The 16822-nt window shown below is 51.2% G+C and overlaps 1 protein-coding gene across 2 annotated transcripts; it reads left to right on the forward strand.

The window, feature by feature from the left end:
• The first annotated feature begins 4355 nt into the window (after window positions 1-4355).
• On the forward strand, window positions 4356-15649 carry LOC118593378 (proline and arginine rich end leucine rich repeat protein). 2 transcript variants are annotated; one of them, XM_036202795.1, is made up of 3 exons: window positions 4356-4505; window positions 10531-11507; window positions 13202-15649. In XM_036202795.1, the coding sequence occupies exons 2-3, from the start codon at window positions 10547-10549 to the stop codon at window positions 13375-13377; spliced, it is 1137 nt and encodes a 378-aa protein (XP_036058688.1). In that variant the 5' UTR covers window positions 4356-4505; window positions 10531-10546; the 3' UTR covers window positions 13378-15649. The 2 variants fall into 2 exon arrangements, with proteins under 2 accessions (XP_036058688.1, XP_036058689.1); XM_036202796.1 differs by having other exon boundaries at window positions 4356-4495.
• Window positions 15650-16822: the final 1173 nt, after the last annotated feature.

Below are 16822 nucleotides of genomic sequence, written 5' to 3' on the forward strand. Positions count from 1 at the left end.
GGATCAGGAGTTCAAAGCCACCCTTGGCTACATCATGACATGAAGCCAGCTTGGGCTATGTATTAATCAGGGTTCTCTGGAGGAACAGACCCTATGGGATGAATTTATATATATCAAAAAATGTATTAAATCAGTTTACATTAAAATAGCAACAACACCGAATTGCACCTCAGAGGCTGGGGACCTGGTAACTGCTTGGGCCTTGCAGCTGGGTGCCTCAGCAGTTGGAGTAACCCCATGGGGGCTTTCTCTCCTTGTGGGATGGCAACTCGGAAGATGCTTAGTCCACAAGGCTAGGTACCTCGGCAGTCCCAATCTGACTCTGGAAGCCTGAAAGCTTCCTTAGTCCATGATGGCAGACAGGGAACCCTGGTCCTGACATCATCGGCAGAATCAGCTGCTACAGCAACAGGTAAACAATTAACTCAGCCAGAGGGAAGTGAGGAGCGGGAGCCAGCTTCCCTGGTGCCCTTTTAAACAGAGCTGCTACCAGGAAGTACTGCCCACATTCCGGGTGGGTCTTCCTACATCAGTTAAGGCAATGGGGATGGTTCTTCCAGAGAGGCTCCCTCTCTGGGTGGTCCTAATTTATGGCAAGTTGACATTCAAGTTAACCATAATAGGCTCCATGAGACCCCATCTCAAAGCAAAAACAATAAAAAAATAAAATAAAATAAAATAAATCAAGAGCCCAAATGTCCCACAGGAGGCACTGGTCAAATGAACTTGGGGGAGGAAACACCGAGAAAGAACTGTTGTGTGCCAACATGGAGTAGCTGGCAAGGGATCCTGGGAGGGGACATTCAAAGGAGCAAAAGCAGGTGCTGGTGTGGCCTAGCCGGCAGCACTCAGGAGGCCGAAGCAGGGGGGTTGCAGCCTGTCTGGACTACAAAGTGCAGCCTGTCTTTACAAAGAAAGAGAAAGGGGGTAAAGACGGAACACAAGTTCAAGGGCAGTCTAGGCAATTTAGTGAGACCCTGTCTTGAAAAAAGTCAAAAGAAAGCTGGAGATGAGTTCAGTGATAGAGTGCTTGCCTAGCGTGGGCCGGATCCTAGGTTGGCTCCTTAGTATCAGGGAGGGGGCTGGAGGAGACAAACTGCACATGCTGTCCCCTAGGAGGAGACAGGCATGGACCCGAAATCAAATTGTGATACATTAAAAAAAAAAAAAAAAATTTGTAAGAAGTGAGTGACAGAGACTGTCCTTGTTTAACCCTCTTAAACCCCAGGAAACAGACCCTGTGCTGAGCACCCAGATGTGCCAAGCCCCTGGTGGGTGCTGTGGGTTCCCAACAGCGGACGGGCTGCTGTCTTTTCCCAGCAGGAGCCCAGGCCCCCCAGCCGGACAGAGGGGTGGGTGCCCTGGGATTCCCACAGTCTCTCCCCTGCTGTGCACCCTACCCTGGGAGCCTCTTTGAGGGGTGAGGAATGGCTAGCCTCTGTGGGTCCTGGTGACCACCCTGAGGTCTGAGTCAAAACCTCCAAAGCCTACCCTGCCCTGCCAGGCAGTGAGAAGTGGGAGGCTGGGCCCCCTGCTCACTGTACTTGGAGGAATATGGCATCATGTTACACAATCTGCCCTTTCTTCTCTGGCTATAGTGCACACGGCAGCAGCCAAGGCAGCCGTTACCATGAGGGCAAAGGAACAGTGAGCCCCAGACTGATGGTGGTCTTGGTGGGCAGGCCAAGTGTCTAGAAAAGCAGCTGAGACCCACCACAGTGGAGAGCCAGCTCTCTCCTAGGTCTGGCCCCCTGCATTCCACCTCAGCCATGCTACCAGGCCTTCCCTGGTGGCTGCAGCCTGGGTACACTTCTCACACTTTCCCAGCATTCCCCAGAAATATTCAGGAGTGCCACATGAGGAAGAGATGAATATGTCACCCCTGTGTGTTTCCGAGACTCTGAGAGCAGGGATGCTCAGTCTGGAGAAGCCTTGGCTGTGTGAACGACGCTCCGGAGCCCCTGCTTTGGCAAGCCTCCTGGATCCTGGGGATGAGCGAGGAGGAAGACAGTTATTCTAATATGTATACTTGAGGAAACTAATGCTCAGATCTGCTTGCCAGGTACCAGGAAAGGTCACTGCACTGACCTTTTAACTCAGGTGTCCTAATACCCCCTCCCAGACTCTTTTCATGGTGTTGGAATGGAAGAGAGTTCAAAGCTCAGTCAGTATAACCTCGAGTTTTATAAATAATGAAGTCTGGGAGGAAAGTGGCAGACCACGCAAGAGTCAAAGCCGGGGTGCAACAGCCCAAGCCTCTGTTCCCAATTTGGAGGTTGTTCCAGCCTCTGTCGGGGAGCACAGAAAGGCAGCTTGCTAACATCACCTGTTTTGTCCCACCTCTCCACTCCCCACAGGTGCCAGTAGACCAGTGGCTGTGAACTGAAGTGTCTCTAATGATAGGAAGACAAGCACTGCGTAAAGAAGGCCGGGCCCTGAACCTAGGCTAAGGCAGCAGAGGTAGCAGACTGGCCATTGTGTTGAATAGGGACATTCCCGCCCTGCCTAAAGGCATCCAAATAAAATAAAGTATGAATTCCAGAACATACCAGCAGGGTTTTGTGGGTGCAGGCACAGGAGAAACAAAATTGTCCTGAGTGGGTAATTATCATTTATTTATTTAGTAGTTACTTTATTTTGTTTTGAGATTGTCTGGCTCAGTCTTCCAGGCTTGCCTCAAACTTGTAGTAATTCTCCTGCAGGCACCAAGTGCCGGGATCATTGGTATGAGCCACCACACCAGCATGAGCTGGTAACTGTTGATCTGGGTGTTAAGTAACGAGGTGACAGTCTCCTGCGCAAATGTGTATCTGAAGGCTATGGGTCCAGTTCAGTGGTAGGGCACTTACTTGCCTAGCATGTTCAGGGCTCTGGAACTGAGCCCCCTAGCACCTCACACCAAGGTGGGCTGTGGGGGAAAGACAGCCCAGAATACAAATGTGTATGCTTTTACATTTCTATAAAGACCGCTTTTGGCTTAGTGTATCATGTCATGATCACAAGGTTACCAATTTGCAAACTGTACCCTAGACCTTCCTGAAGGGCCCTGGTGGTCCCATCCTTTTTTCCACCTGTATCTGTATGGCCTGGAGCCAAGGAGATGGGAGAAAGGGATACTAGCTTGAGAAGGGATTGGAAGTTGGTTGCCATCACTCCCAAGAGTGTAGGCTTTGGGGGTGTGTGGGAGGATCCCCACAAGTAGACACACCGCCTACCCACCCTGCCAGCACAGTGAGAAGGCAGGTAGCCAGGCAGCGAGTGAGGTTTATGTCTCTCCTCTTCTCTGGTTATCCCTCACCACAATCCCTCCTGAAGCCTTTCTGTCTTCCCAATCTCTTAAGTGCCTCGCACACAGTTATTTATCTCCCGGGACTCCCCGAGACACAGATGAGGAAACAGAGGCATCTCAGGATCAAGTGACTTGCCCAAGATCACCCTTCACTTGTTGTGAGTGGAAGGAAAAACTGTTGGGGGAGGGGCTGGGAGGGGCTCTGCAGGTCTCTGTCGACCTAATGATGGCCGAGTGAGTGTATTCTCCTGAGGTTCTGAGCAGCAGGTTGTACTGCAAGCCAAGCATGCCTGATTTTAGCTCGGGAGTCTTGTTCAGAAAAGCAGAGGTTCTGCAGTTGGTTTCCAGGAAGTGGAAATGCACTGGAGAGGCTAGGGTCTCCTTGTTACAGTCTCATGACCACACAGTCCCCAAATCTCACCTGAGTGTGACACAAAGCTGAAAGAAGACCCCCAACATTGTCCTCATGAACTAGGAATGATGACTTGAGGATTTACACTTAGAAATCTGCTTTAATTGGGCTGTGTGATCCTCGGGCCAGACTTTTCCCTCTCTGGTCTTCAGACTAGCCTCCTGGTCACCAAACCAGTTACCTCTTATGTCAGCTCACTGCACAGTGAGGCTCCACTCCCTTAGCAAGCTCCTGGAGAAGATGATGGGGAAATATCGTCACTGCTGCTGCTCTGAAAAGCATCCCATGATGAGCTGAAGAATGAACACCAGGGAAGCAAGGCTGGTGTTGGGACCCAGCGCCCCTGCCCCGCCTGCACAGAAACAGTGGCTTGTTTCCAAGAGCTTCCCTCCCTAGATTTGGCTTGTTTTCCAAACACGGGTCAAATGGTCCCTCTCCAGAGCAGCAGGAGCAGGAAAACGTTATTAAAAGTGAGCCGTTAGTGGGCATCGGGTGTGGATGAGGTCTGTGCAGTTTTGGCTGCCAAATAAAGACGGTATTGTCATTCCCAAGCGCCCTCCCTCTCTCCTCTGTTCCCTCCTCCTCTCTGCCCTCCCCCCTCCAATCTGCCCCTCCCTCCCCCTAACCTAACCTCCCCACCCCAATAGGCTCTGGTAGAAGAAAGTCAGGCAGACACACGCAGACACACGCAGACACGACACGCACCACTGGGAGACCAGAACTCCTGGCTGCCACAGCTCCACCAAAGGGTGGGGAGGAAGAGAGGAGTGCCCCAGAGTCCAGAGGAGAGGCAGGTGTGTGCAGGTAAGCCCAGGCAGTGGGAAGAAGGCTGGAGGCTGGAAGGCCCCTTCCTCCAAGGGTTCCCTCTGGCTCTGTCCAATCTTTTTTTCTTCCCCTCCTTCCCTTCTTCCTTCCTATTTGTCCTTGTCACAGAGCGCAGACTTAGTCTTCCTCACTTCTTCTGACACCCCCACGTCTCTTCAGCATCCCATGCCCTTGGGTGCGCTTGCTGCAGAAGTTAAACTTTCTTCAAGTGCAGATGTTTGTGGAACACACAGAGCTGTGTCGCACACAGAATTTCAACAGAGCAGGTGTTGCCATAGAAACCGGACACCAGAAGCCAGTTCTCTGCACCTTTCATGTACTGTCGGTCACACATTGCAAAAGACAGACAGACACAGACAGACAGACAGACAGACAGACAGACACACACACACACACACACACACACACACACACACACACTGGTTCTGTCTCTTACCCTCTCACATGCCTCCTCAGCTGCAAGGACCAGAGAGAAAGTGTCCTCCCACTGAGATGACAGAGCCCGAAGACAATCACGTCTTGGCTGAGCACGGAGGACATGAGCAATCGGGTGGTTTTTCTTCTGTCTTTTGAGCTTAATTAGGTAGGAGGGGAGAAAAGCGGCTCTCGGGCCTGCACAGTATCTCCTCAGCAGCCTGAATCCCTGCCTCCCTGGTCCAAACCACTTGGCTTTTGCAAAGAGAAGTCCACGGAGCCTGCAAGCCTTGGAGGCCCTAACTCCAAGTTAACGGTTTTTCTCTTCCCTGCAGGTAGTCAGAAACACATTTCTCTCTGAAGTTATTCTGAAATTGTCCCAACCGTTCAGTTGGTAAGGGGGCTTCAAGGAGAGGAAAGGAAAGGGAGCCTGAGAGCCTTGTTAGCCTAACTCCCTCCTCTCCAGCAACAGAGGGGCCCCATGGCAGCAAGAAGGGTAATTTTCAGAAGCCCCTAGACGGCAGACAGAATACAGGAGCTTTGCTAAAAATATGGCCAGACACTCACTACCGACCCATCAAACAGGGCCAAGGAGCCCAGAGCTGTTTTAATGCACCCTGAGTCTCCCCGAGGTGTTCAAGGCACAGAGGGCTGTGTGGCTTCCTGGAAAAGGAGCCCCACAGTCCTAACAGTGGGGAGTGACTACTAGAGGGAACAGGCACTCTCATATGATTGCTACTGCCCCCCCCCCCCCCCACACACACACCCCACCACCTCCAGTGCCATCATCATCATCATCCTCGTAATCCCGGGCAACCATATTCCCGAGAACATTCTAGAAAGAAAGGAAGGTACCTCAAGACAGCTCCTCTTACCTGCTAAGTTATCTACCCCAGGCACCCAAGAACTGGTACTGGGTGCTGTCTCCATCCCTTTTAGATCCCTCTCCCCATGCTCTGTGCTGCTCAACTCTCTCAGAGGACAGACTAGTTGATGGTAAGTTCCTTACCCACCCACCCTACCTTCCTGGAAGGCATGTGAGTAGAGCATCTTGAGGCTAGAAGGAAAAACGGTAGGCTGAGAGAAGCCACAACTGGCAGAAAAGAGAGATGTCCCTTTGCTGGCCAGGGTCCCCACCTGTTGCAGAAAGCAGAGAGGTGGATTAGACAGTCAGGGTGGTGATACCAGCTTTGCCCTGGTATCTTGGGAGTTCCAACCAGCTGATTCTGAATGCCAAATGTGGTCTTCTGAGCCTCAAAGGGAATGGAGTTTCTCTGAGAGGAAGGTCTAGTACTATACTGCAAGAAAGACCCCTGCCTTCCAGCACTGGAGGGATGGAGGACGTTAACCAACCACATTGACAGGAAAACAAAACAAACAAACAAAACCGTGGATTCTAAGTGGTACCAGCAGCCCCTTGACATACACTGAGCACGCACTTTGCACATCAACTGATTTAATCCTCACAACATCCAGGCTGGGGCTGTAGCTCAGTGGGCGAGTGCTTGCAGAATATCCACAGAACCCTGGTTTTTTGTCTTCAGCACCAAGCATGCCTGTTTTATAGATGAGGAAACTTGTGTAGTGGTACCCAGCTAAAATAAGTTGCAGGGTGGGATCTGAACCCGGAAACACATCCAGTCTCACATGGATTCTTCTTGGCTTTAGTCAAGGATTGAAGGTGTTAGGGAGAGAAGCAGAAAGGCAGATATAGGGGGCGGCAGGCTATTAGGGACTGTCTGTCTGTCTGATTTCTTCTCCGCCCCAATGGGAAGCTTGTTCTTTCAGACTAGTTCCCTAAAACCATGAAACCCGCATTCTGTTTACATTCGCCTATTCAAACCGGAACATGAGGGTGAATCTGCAAATAGTGCTAAACTTGCCTTTAGGACTCTTTGATCGGCATTGCATTTTAAAGTTGCTTGTGCCCTTCACATCTGATAACTGGGTGAGCTTTGCCCAACCCTAGTTCATGCTATGTGTTTAGAAGGACCACTCTCCCGGGACTGGACTGGCTCACAGTACCGCAGCCCCATGCTGCAGGAGTCTAAACACTGATAACCCCTGGGCTCTTACCACAGATTAACAGGATAGGTAGGGAAGAGGATGATCTCACTTTAAACTCAGCGAGCCTCTCCCAGAGCCTGCTCCTTTGTAAACAAACTCTCTCTACCATTTACAGAGTCTGCTTTCTAGAACATGCCCTCAGATGCATGAGCTCATCCCATCCTCACACAGATGTCAAGCCTAGGGCCCAACGGGAGAGTCAGAGGCAGGATTCAAGCCCAGATCCACGCTGTCAGAACTGAAATTTGAATTGTAAGATCTCGTAGGAAAGGCTTCTAAAATGCAGAGCTTGAACTGGGGGTGGGTGAAGCAGCAGCCTTTTGTGAGCCAGCGGTAGAGAGCCCAGCTGCATAAGTTTGGTGGAGGTCATGGTCAACAAATGCTCATTGACTGAGGGTGAGCAGGGCCAGTAGGAAGTGGGATTGGGCAGGATGAGGGGAGGTATGTTTTCAGAGGCAAAAGTGATTTTAAGCACAGACATCCCACCCCAAGGGAGCTAATGACCCAGAAGGCGAGATCATAGAGCCCTGGCTCTGGGCTTTGTTGGTGAGACTACAAACCCCTCTGGAGTGGAGTTACCTCCAGTCTGTCTCAGCTCTCCTTTAGAGAGCACTAGAGTGGCAGAGCTTGGCTAGAGAGACCAGCTCTGTAGTGAGAACTTCCCAGAAGGACAGCCAGGCTCGGCAGGAAGGGGTGTGCCTGTAAGGAAGGCCTTGGAAATGAACAGTTTCCTTGTGCACTCTGCACACAGATCTCTGGTTCAGCCCTGGGGCCTGAAAGAGGGGATGGCTGGTCCTCTCCCGCCATGGAAACTCTCCACTTCAGATCCAGGGAGCTTGTTTTGGAGACCCTCCTGGAGCTCTAGCCCTGAGATCCAGAAGGAAGGGTTCTCCAAGACTCTGGCCTGGAGCTGAGGAAGGGGAAGGAAGGCCTGGGGACCCCATGCCCGAGCCAGACAGGGAGATTGAATGGGTTTCCTATTGAGACAGCCCCTGCAGTGGAGCCAGGGCTGCCCAGCACTGAGACCCACCCATAACCCCATCTGGCCAGCTGTCTAGGACACCATGCCCCACAGGGCAGGCTCTGTTGGCTCCTTTGGAAAGCTTTGTTTGCTTAACTTGGGGTCCATTACTTCACCTTGGAAGTGCCTTTGGTAACAAGGGCACAAAATGAACCAGGGAACTTCAGTCCCTTGGGGACTGGGGCAAGGTTTCTCACAGCATGGGGGTAATTTGGCCTACAGATTTCTGGGTAATTCATACACAAAGAGATTTCAAAGACCAGAAAAACAAATCAGGGTTGCAAAGACTGGTGCTTTTAAAACGTATTGGGAATAGTAGTCTTCCCTCTCTTCATTTCTATGTAACATGACTGTTCCGTTTTCAAGAAAATTAAAAGCCTTACTTAGAAAAATGTGAATTCACAACACACCAGTTAGAGAATGATGTGGAATCTAGCAACCAGGCTCCAGTTCAAGTGCTACAAGGAACATATCATCTTTTTAGTCCTTTCAGAGAAGCCTCGGGATGTATAAACCAAGAACCTAACTGCAGGTCCCCTGTCACAAGAGGCCCAGGGCAAATGACCTTCTAAATGTACCTGAGAGGTTTGTCTGAGAAACCCACCCCAGACAGGAGAGAGAAACACCACATAGCCCAACATACAAAGCTCACACATGCATACAGGGCCCTGAGAACCCGTGTGTATATGGGAGAGGGATGAATGTACATATAGAGTGGTACAGGGTGGGGTTAAAGAGGTGTGTGTGTGTGTGTGTGTGTGTGTGTGTGTGTGTGTGTGTGTGTGATGTACATATATAGCTAGGGACAAGCACAGTTAGATTCTGCCCATTAGGGGCTGAGTTCTTGCTGCTTGCCTGCTCTCTGTCCCATTCAGCTCCACCTGAGCATCTGATGCACAACTTGGGGACCCCCTGACCTCCTGCTCCTTTCCTTCAATCAAAGCATGCAGAAGGTAGTCCCTAGAAAAAAGCAAAGGAAGATATTTGACGTTGATATAGGCTCAGGGGGCAGGTGGGAGATGGAGGCCTAGACTGGAGGCCGTGATCACAGGGTTCAATGACAAGCTGGGGACACACTTTAGCCCATTCTACCTCTGAGAACCCCAAGAAGCCCACGTTTCTAGAGCTACAGTAGTGAGGGAGATTTGAGGTGAGCCAGTGATGTGATGTGGAAAGTATCAGCGGGGAAGAGCTGTAGGGATACAAAGTGCAGGCCCTCTCCCTGTGCCCTCCCTACCCTAGGCGGGAGAGGGGAGCCCTGGGGAGTGCCACTCTCTAGCTGGTATGGATTGTTCGGCATTCCCCTCTTTCAACCACACAAGGCAGCAGAGCCACCCAGAAGCCCCTTCAGCTCTTGATCCCAGTGTCCCTGAGGCTACTAGGAAGTTCTTCCTAGTACTCCATTTCAACACTACCCATTCCCAAGTGCATGGAGCGACAATACCAGTGCTAAAGAGAGGAAAGTGTTTTCCCCACATCTCTCCGTTCCTTTCCTGTTTATTTTCCCAAGGGCCTCTACATCTGGTGAGGAATTCTTGGCATGGCTCATGCTGGCAAAGACCAGCACTCTCTGGGCCAAGTGCAAAGGAGGGGACAGAGCCTGGGTGAGTGGGTGAGTGCCTGTGTCTGAGCATTGCCCTTTCAGGAGAGCTCCTGGATTTTTTGTCCTGTGCCCCTGTCAATCAGCCTCCTGGCCTCTGCAAGACACTTCTTTCCTCTAGCCTCAATTCTATAAACAGTGGGTGCTGGGCATGGTGGGTGGATTGCAGGCCATTTTTAGCAATGATATTTTCCTCTTTTCTTCAAATGCTTTGTCCAACCACCCTCCCGTGTGTGTGTGTGTGTGTGTGTGTGTGTGTGTGTGTGTGCGCGCACTCTTATCTTTCTCAGTATTTCTATCTCTGTCTATAACAGATTTAAGGAACAAGACTGTCATGTTAGCACAGGAGCCACCTTGGGGCCCCTTCTCAGTGTACCTCCTCAGGGGATGCACAGGAATGTAGGCACAGTTTGAAAACCATTGCCAGATGGGAATTGTAAGGAACCTTCCAGACCCACTGCTTAGGACTCTGGGCCATATTGTAGCCTCCCCCCTGAAAAGGGTAGGGAACTTTTCTTGGGGGGAAGGATGATATAAAAAGTGTCCAATGGATTTGGGGTGTCACTCAGTGGCAGAGCACTCCCTTGAGCACTTTCCTTAGAAGAGGGGGTGGGGGGTGATCTTCTCATGTTACAGCTGGTGAGAGCCCACCACCAACCCCAGTTAAAGGGCTCCAATATGCCTTAGGACTCTGGGTTCCCAGCCAGCACCTTGTGCTTTCTACTAACATGCACCTTCCCACAGGAGGACCTCTTCAATAGCCTCAGATCCTCACCTGCTCTTCAGGTCCCTGGCTCTGCCCGTCTCCCCAGGATTTAGTTCTGGAGGAGCCCTGCTGCAGAGACCATGCCTTCTATTCCTGAGTTCCAGCAGGCTAATTATTCCCAGTTTCCTCCCCGCAGGTACAACACCTGGATCATGAGGGCATCCTTCTTCTGGCTCCTCCCACTTCTCCTCATCTTGGCCTCAGTGGCCCAGGGCCAACCAACCAGACCAAAGCCCGGGGTTCGGCGGAAACCCAAACCAAGGCCCACGCCCAGCTTCCCTCAGCCCCATGAGCCAGCAGAGCCTACAGACCTGCCTCCACCCCTTCCCCCTGGCCCTCCATCTGTCTTCCCTGACTGTCCTCGGGAATGCTACTGCCCCCCTGACTTCCCATCAGCCCTCTACTGTGACAGCCGAAACCTTCGCAAGGTCCCTATCATCCCGCCCCGCATCCATTACCTTTACCTGCAGAACAACTTCATCACGGAACTCCCTCTGGAGTCTTTCAAGAATGCCACCGGCCTGAGGTGGATCAACCTAGACAACAACCGAATCCGCAAGGTGGACCAGAGAGTGCTGGAGAAGCTCCCCGGCCTGGCATTCCTCTACATGGAGAAGAACCAGCTGGAAGAGGTGCCGTCAGCTCTGCCCCGGAACCTGGAACAGCTGAGGCTGAGCCAGAACCACATCTCCAGGATCCCGCCCGGTGTGTTCAGCAAGCTCGAGAACCTGCTGCTCCTGGATCTACAGCACAATCGGCTGAGTGATGGTGTCTTCAAGGCCGACACCTTCCAGGGCCTCAAGAACCTCATGCAGCTCAATCTGGCCCACAACATCCTGAGAAAGATGCCACCCAAAGTCCCCACGGCCATTCACCAGCTCTACTTGGACAGCAACAAGATTGAGACCATCCCCAGTGGATATTTCAAGGGCTTCCCCAACTTGGCCTTCATCCGCATGAACTACAACAAGCTGTCTGACCGAGGGCTTCCCAAGAACTCCTTCAACATCTCCAACTTGCTGGTGCTCCACCTGTCACACAACAAGATCAGCAACGTGCCGGCCATCAGCAACAAGCTGGAACACCTGTACCTCAACAACAACAGCATCGAGAGTGAGTGGTGTGGGGCCCAGCCAGCCACAGGGAAGAGCTCAGTACAGGAGCACCAGGGTGGAGTTACAAGAAGCCACTTCTGGGACACGGGTGGAGCCTTCTAGCCTTCTAGAGTTCTTTTCTTGTTGTTGTTTTGGGTTTTGGTTTTTTGAGACAGGGTTCCTCTGTCTAGCCCTGGTTGTCCTGGAACTTGCTCTGTAGACCAGGCTGGCTCAAACTCAGAGACCTGCCTGCCTCTGTCTCCAGAGTGCTGAGATCCAAGGCATGTGCCACCACTGCCTGGCTTAGAGTTCTTTCTAATATGCATAAGACTTTACATTCCATACTTAGCACTGAAGAAAAAGGGGGCCGGGGGGGGTCTATAGGGGGGTCACTAGTTTTGACTATGGCCTCACTGTTTGCTGCATCTGTGTGACCTGAAAAAGATATTCTACCCATATCCTGGCGGTGGTGGAGCAAGCCGGGCGATGGTGGCACACGGCTTTAATCCCAGCACTCGGGAGGCAGAGGCAGGTGGATCTTTGTGAGTTCGAGGCCAGCCTGGTCTACAGAGTGAGATCCAGGAAAAAGCGCAAAGCTACACAGAGAAACCCTGTCTCGAAAACCAAAACAAAACAAAACAAAAAACAAACAAAAAGATATTCTACCCATGCAGAATGTTTCCTTGCCTGTAAAATGAGGATGGCAATAATATCTTCTAACACAAATACACAAATTCAATAGGCTACCTAACCATGTATATATGAAGAATGCTGAACAGCATGCTTGAAAAGCATGAGGTTTCCCTTTTCCAGCCCCTTCTCATCAGCATCAGCTTTTCTGGCCACTGGACCTGTAAATAGGATAGACACAGAAATGCGTATTTTCCCAAGAGCAGAAAGAGTGCTCATGTTCTGGGCCTGCCACTGCAAAGAAGCCAGCAGTAGCCACGGCAGGGGACTTCCCGAAACTAAGCCTTGGTTTTAAAAAGTCTTGTGAAGAGGACTCAGAGAGGCAGCTATGCAGTCAGGGTCCGGAACTGGTGGAGACAGGACAGGGGCATGTTTACCTGGTTTCTGATTCTATATGGAAGGTTGCAGTGTTCCGCTGGGACAGTTTTCCTAAGGAATACTTACAGGGTCCTGAGCTTGGTGTGTCAACTGTATGTAGCCTAGGGCATGAGGCTGGAGCTCAATTTTGCTTCAGTCAAAAATGTCAGGCCAGACATTGGGGTACATGCGGGTAACCCCAGCACTTGTGGGGCGGAGGCAAGAAAACTAGGAATTCAAAGACATCTTGGACTCCACGATACCCTGTCTCCAAAAACAAAACAAAACTCTTCAACTGGATATGGTGGAAATGCCTGTAATTTCGACTCTTGGGAGACTTAGGCGTGAGCATGGGGAGTTAGTTCAAGGTCAGCCAAGCAGGTACAATAGCTCTGAGTAGAGCACCAGCAGAAAGGCTCAGAAAAAGATGTGTGTTAATTTAGTCCTTGAATAAACCATTCATGCAAGACATGCAGCAGCCGATCATCCCCAACTGAGATCATTTGACTGACTCTGGAGAACAGGTGATCTGCAGCCACGCCTTCCCCAAGTCACCCCATCCAGGGAGGAGAACTGTGGGGTCCACACTCTTGGTTACCACTCCCCCTTCCCCCATCTGTGCCGCCAGTGCCTCTGCGGCTGACTTCTCCCCTTCTTTCTCCCTAGAAATCAACGGGACCCAGATTTGCCCCAACAACCTGGTGGCTTTCCACGACTTCTCCTCGGACCTGGAGAATGTGCCGCACCTGCGCTACCTGCGGCTGGACGGGAACTTCCTGAAGCCACCCATCCCACTGGACCTCATGCTGTGCTTCCGACTCCTGCAGTCTGTGGTCATCTAGGCCGTGCCCAGAGCTGGACCCCCTCTGACAGCACTTGAAGGCTGGTGGCCCAAGCCCTGGTGTCCACCATTTTTCTGTCTCCCTCTCTTGTTCCCAGCTCTGCCTTTCTTCTCATCCCTTTCTGTGGATGGGAAATGCCATGTGTCCTGCTCCAGCTCTAAAGCAAGATTCCCCACCCAGTCCAAAGACACCCTGCCAGCCGAAACCTCTGGTCTTCTTTGGTCTCCCTTTGCTTCAGACACAGGAGTTTGCCAACAGATGCAGCCCCTCCCTCTCCTGGGTAAGGCCATGGACTGATAGCTTTTCTTAGTCAAATAAGAAGTAGAAGCCATCCCAGAGGTGGCCCCTGGAAAGTTCTGCTGAGAACCCCTCCACCTTGGGCATCTCTGCCTCAAGAAGGCTGACAAACCCAAGTATCCTGGGCCAAGAACCCTTCTTCCAAAACTATTTCTCTGCCACCCTGTTTCCTGACACCAGGCATCACCGTGCTCTCTGACACCTCACATTCTCCAGGAAGGAAGTGTGAGCAAATGATTGAGGTGCGGTGAAGGGTCAAGGTCCCCCCACAAGTGTCTCCATCAGCCCTTCCTCCTCCGCGCCAAGCACAGCACACACCCTCTTGGCTGGGCCTCAGAGAGGAACAGCCAGGGAGAAGAGTGGTTCAAGGAACTAGAATTTAACTAATGAGGAGTGGCTGGGGGTCAGAGCCCCAGAATGGGCCCTACAGACTCCCTGACCCAAACTTGACAAGAGACCCAAGGCCCTGGCGGGTAGTGTTTCCAGTGGAAGGCCAAGAGGCGGCATCCCAGAATCGTCTGCTCTCTATGACGTACATGAGCCAGTCAGTGTCCCCCACCCCACCCCTTGAGAAACAGGGAAAAAGGGGTGGAGCACCTGGAAATCTCCCAGAAGCCTCTTTCACGCTGGGGATCAGTCCCCACCTCTAAAGCAGACTCGGCGGTGACATCTGGTGGCTGGTGGAGGTCACAGCCGATGCCGCTCTCCTCGAGGTGATGTTGTAAAACAACTTCCATGGGAGAAGAGGCCCATGGGTGATGGGCTTAGTGTCTCTCTCCTTATGGGTCTAAGGGAAGGGCAGAGGTGGGGGTTCATTCCCATCATGAGCCAGCAGGAATGAGAAGGCTTTGGGAGTCTAAGGGAAGCCAGTTTGACCTTGGCCTTGTCTGCTCTCTTGCTCTCAGCCTCTGCATTTGTTCTCAGGCAGTAGGTGGGATGCTCCTCCAAGGTCCTCTCAGCTGTGTTGCATGCCTGTGCACACCCTTCTAGAGCACACCTAACGCAGGACAAGTGGTGTTACCCCGCCCCCTTGCAGTAATTTATTCCCTGCACAAATACCCCTCCATCAAAGACATCCTAGCCCAGGTGAGCAACTTGGCAGGTTTCCGAGAACCTGGGTTTCTGGCCTTTCCTGTCCCTTCACCTCCCTCTAGGGGAGGCTGCACCTGCCCTGCCACAGTTCCCTGAGTGTATGAGGAGGAGGAATGTGGGGAGGGGAATGTTCTAGAAGTGAGTGAAACATAGGGCCCACCTCATTAGGATGGGGAGGCTCTGGAGGTTTCTGTATCTCCCCACAACTGTTTCAAGACATCGGACTAGGCTGGGCCCCAATAGTCCAGAAATCCCATTCATAGTCTTGATCGCATTTCTCATCTGCTCATTATTGGAAATAGAGCCCACTTCACACAGCCTCTTTCCCCCTTGCTGTGCGACTTCCTCGTTCTTCCTAGTTGCAGCTGGTCTCTCCAAGGCTCCTGCTCAAAGTCAATACAGTATTACGGCTGAAAGCGACCTGGTGCTATGGCCTGGACAAGCCCCTTCTGCATCTATGCACAACCTGCAGCCTCAGCCTCTTTGGTGAGGCCCGCAGGGAGCACAGCTCCTGTGGCTGCTAGGGATGGGGGTGGGCACTGATCTGCAGAGCTAGCAGTCACACCATTGGCTGGAACATGCCAGCTTCCCACACTGCTCTCTGCAGCTGCCAGCTAAAGGGGCTAGAGTTAAACTGGCTTTATAGGAGACAGACAGACAGACAGACAGTGTGCTAGTTTACCTTTGGGTTTAGAAAGCCCCTTCTCACACGAGTTCATTCACTCAGCGCCATTGGCAACTACACATGCAGGTGCATGCATAGGTGTGTGCGTGCGCGCTCTGTACATCGTATCTATTCTGTTAAAGACCATGTTAACTCTGATACAGCTTTCACATTTCGACAAGCTTCATGGCAAAGGAAATAAAGTCATATGGAAAAACACCCAGCATGAACCTGCCCATGTGGATGGGTCAAATTCTGTCTTGCCACCCCACTCCCTATTTCTTGCTGAGAGATAGGTGAAGAAAATAATCTTCCTTAAAAAGTGCTTTTTAGATTTATTTATGTGTATGAGTGTGTAGCCTGCATGTATGTGTGTGCACCACATGCATCCTTGTGCTCACAGGGGTTAGAAGATGGCACTGGATCCCCTGGAACTGGAATTATGAATGGTTGAGAGCCTCCATGTGGGTGCTGAGAACCGAACCCGGGTCCTCTAAATGAGCAACAAATGCTCTTAACTTCTGAGTCACATCTTTAGCCCCCAAAATATCATAAGAAACTCCTAGGAGCCAGGAGTGGTGGTACACACCTTTAATCCCAGCACTCAGGTAACAGAGATAGCAGATCTCTAGGAGTTTGAGACCAGCCAAGGTCACATAGCAAGACTTGTCTCAATAAATAAATTTGTGGGAGAGATATACCAAAGCCTTTTCTTAAAGAATGTACCCAAAACTCATAACCTTCATGAAAATTATTCCTAAAGTCAGACCAGAAATCTAATAGCTCCATTTGAAACCGAAACAACCAAGTTCTTTCAATCCACAGATATTAAACTGTGGAGTTTCTCAGTGCTCAAAACCAAGGCAGACACCGGAAGACTCTTGGTCACCTTTTCTGCCCAAGAAAAGATCGTAGACTAATTGTGGAAATGCAGTGTGCATGGGAAGTGCAGCCAAGGACCAAATCATCTGGAAAGGTCTGCAGGCCATGCAGAAATTCAAAAAGACAACAGTTACCAGGGCTGTCTTTGGAGGGAATTTGGCTACAGAAGGGGATTTGTGACCCTCCTGGTCTAAGCTATCTTAGGATGAAAACCGACAGATGCCCTTGCTCCTGCCTCCCTGCCTGATAAGGGCCCGCTTCAGATCAACTGTACGCCTGGCAGGTACCGGTTAAAAATTCAAGGGTGAGCAATACATGCTCCATGCTTTGGGGGAATTAATAACTTGATAAGAGGGTGGGGTGCATCCACGAATTCATTTTTTTCCTTAATTGTAATGACTTTAACTATAAGCAACTCAGAGTAGACCTACTACTACATGATTTGTTGGAAAGCATCGGGAACCAAAAGGTAGCTAGCTGGGCTGGAGTCTAGCCCGTGTCAGGGTGGGT

The sequence above is a fragment of the Onychomys torridus genome, chromosome 11, assembly GCF_903995425.1.
Source record: "Onychomys torridus chromosome 11, mOncTor1.1, whole genome shotgun sequence".
Classification (NCBI taxonomy): Eukaryota; Metazoa; Chordata; class Mammalia; order Rodentia; family Cricetidae; genus Onychomys; species Onychomys torridus.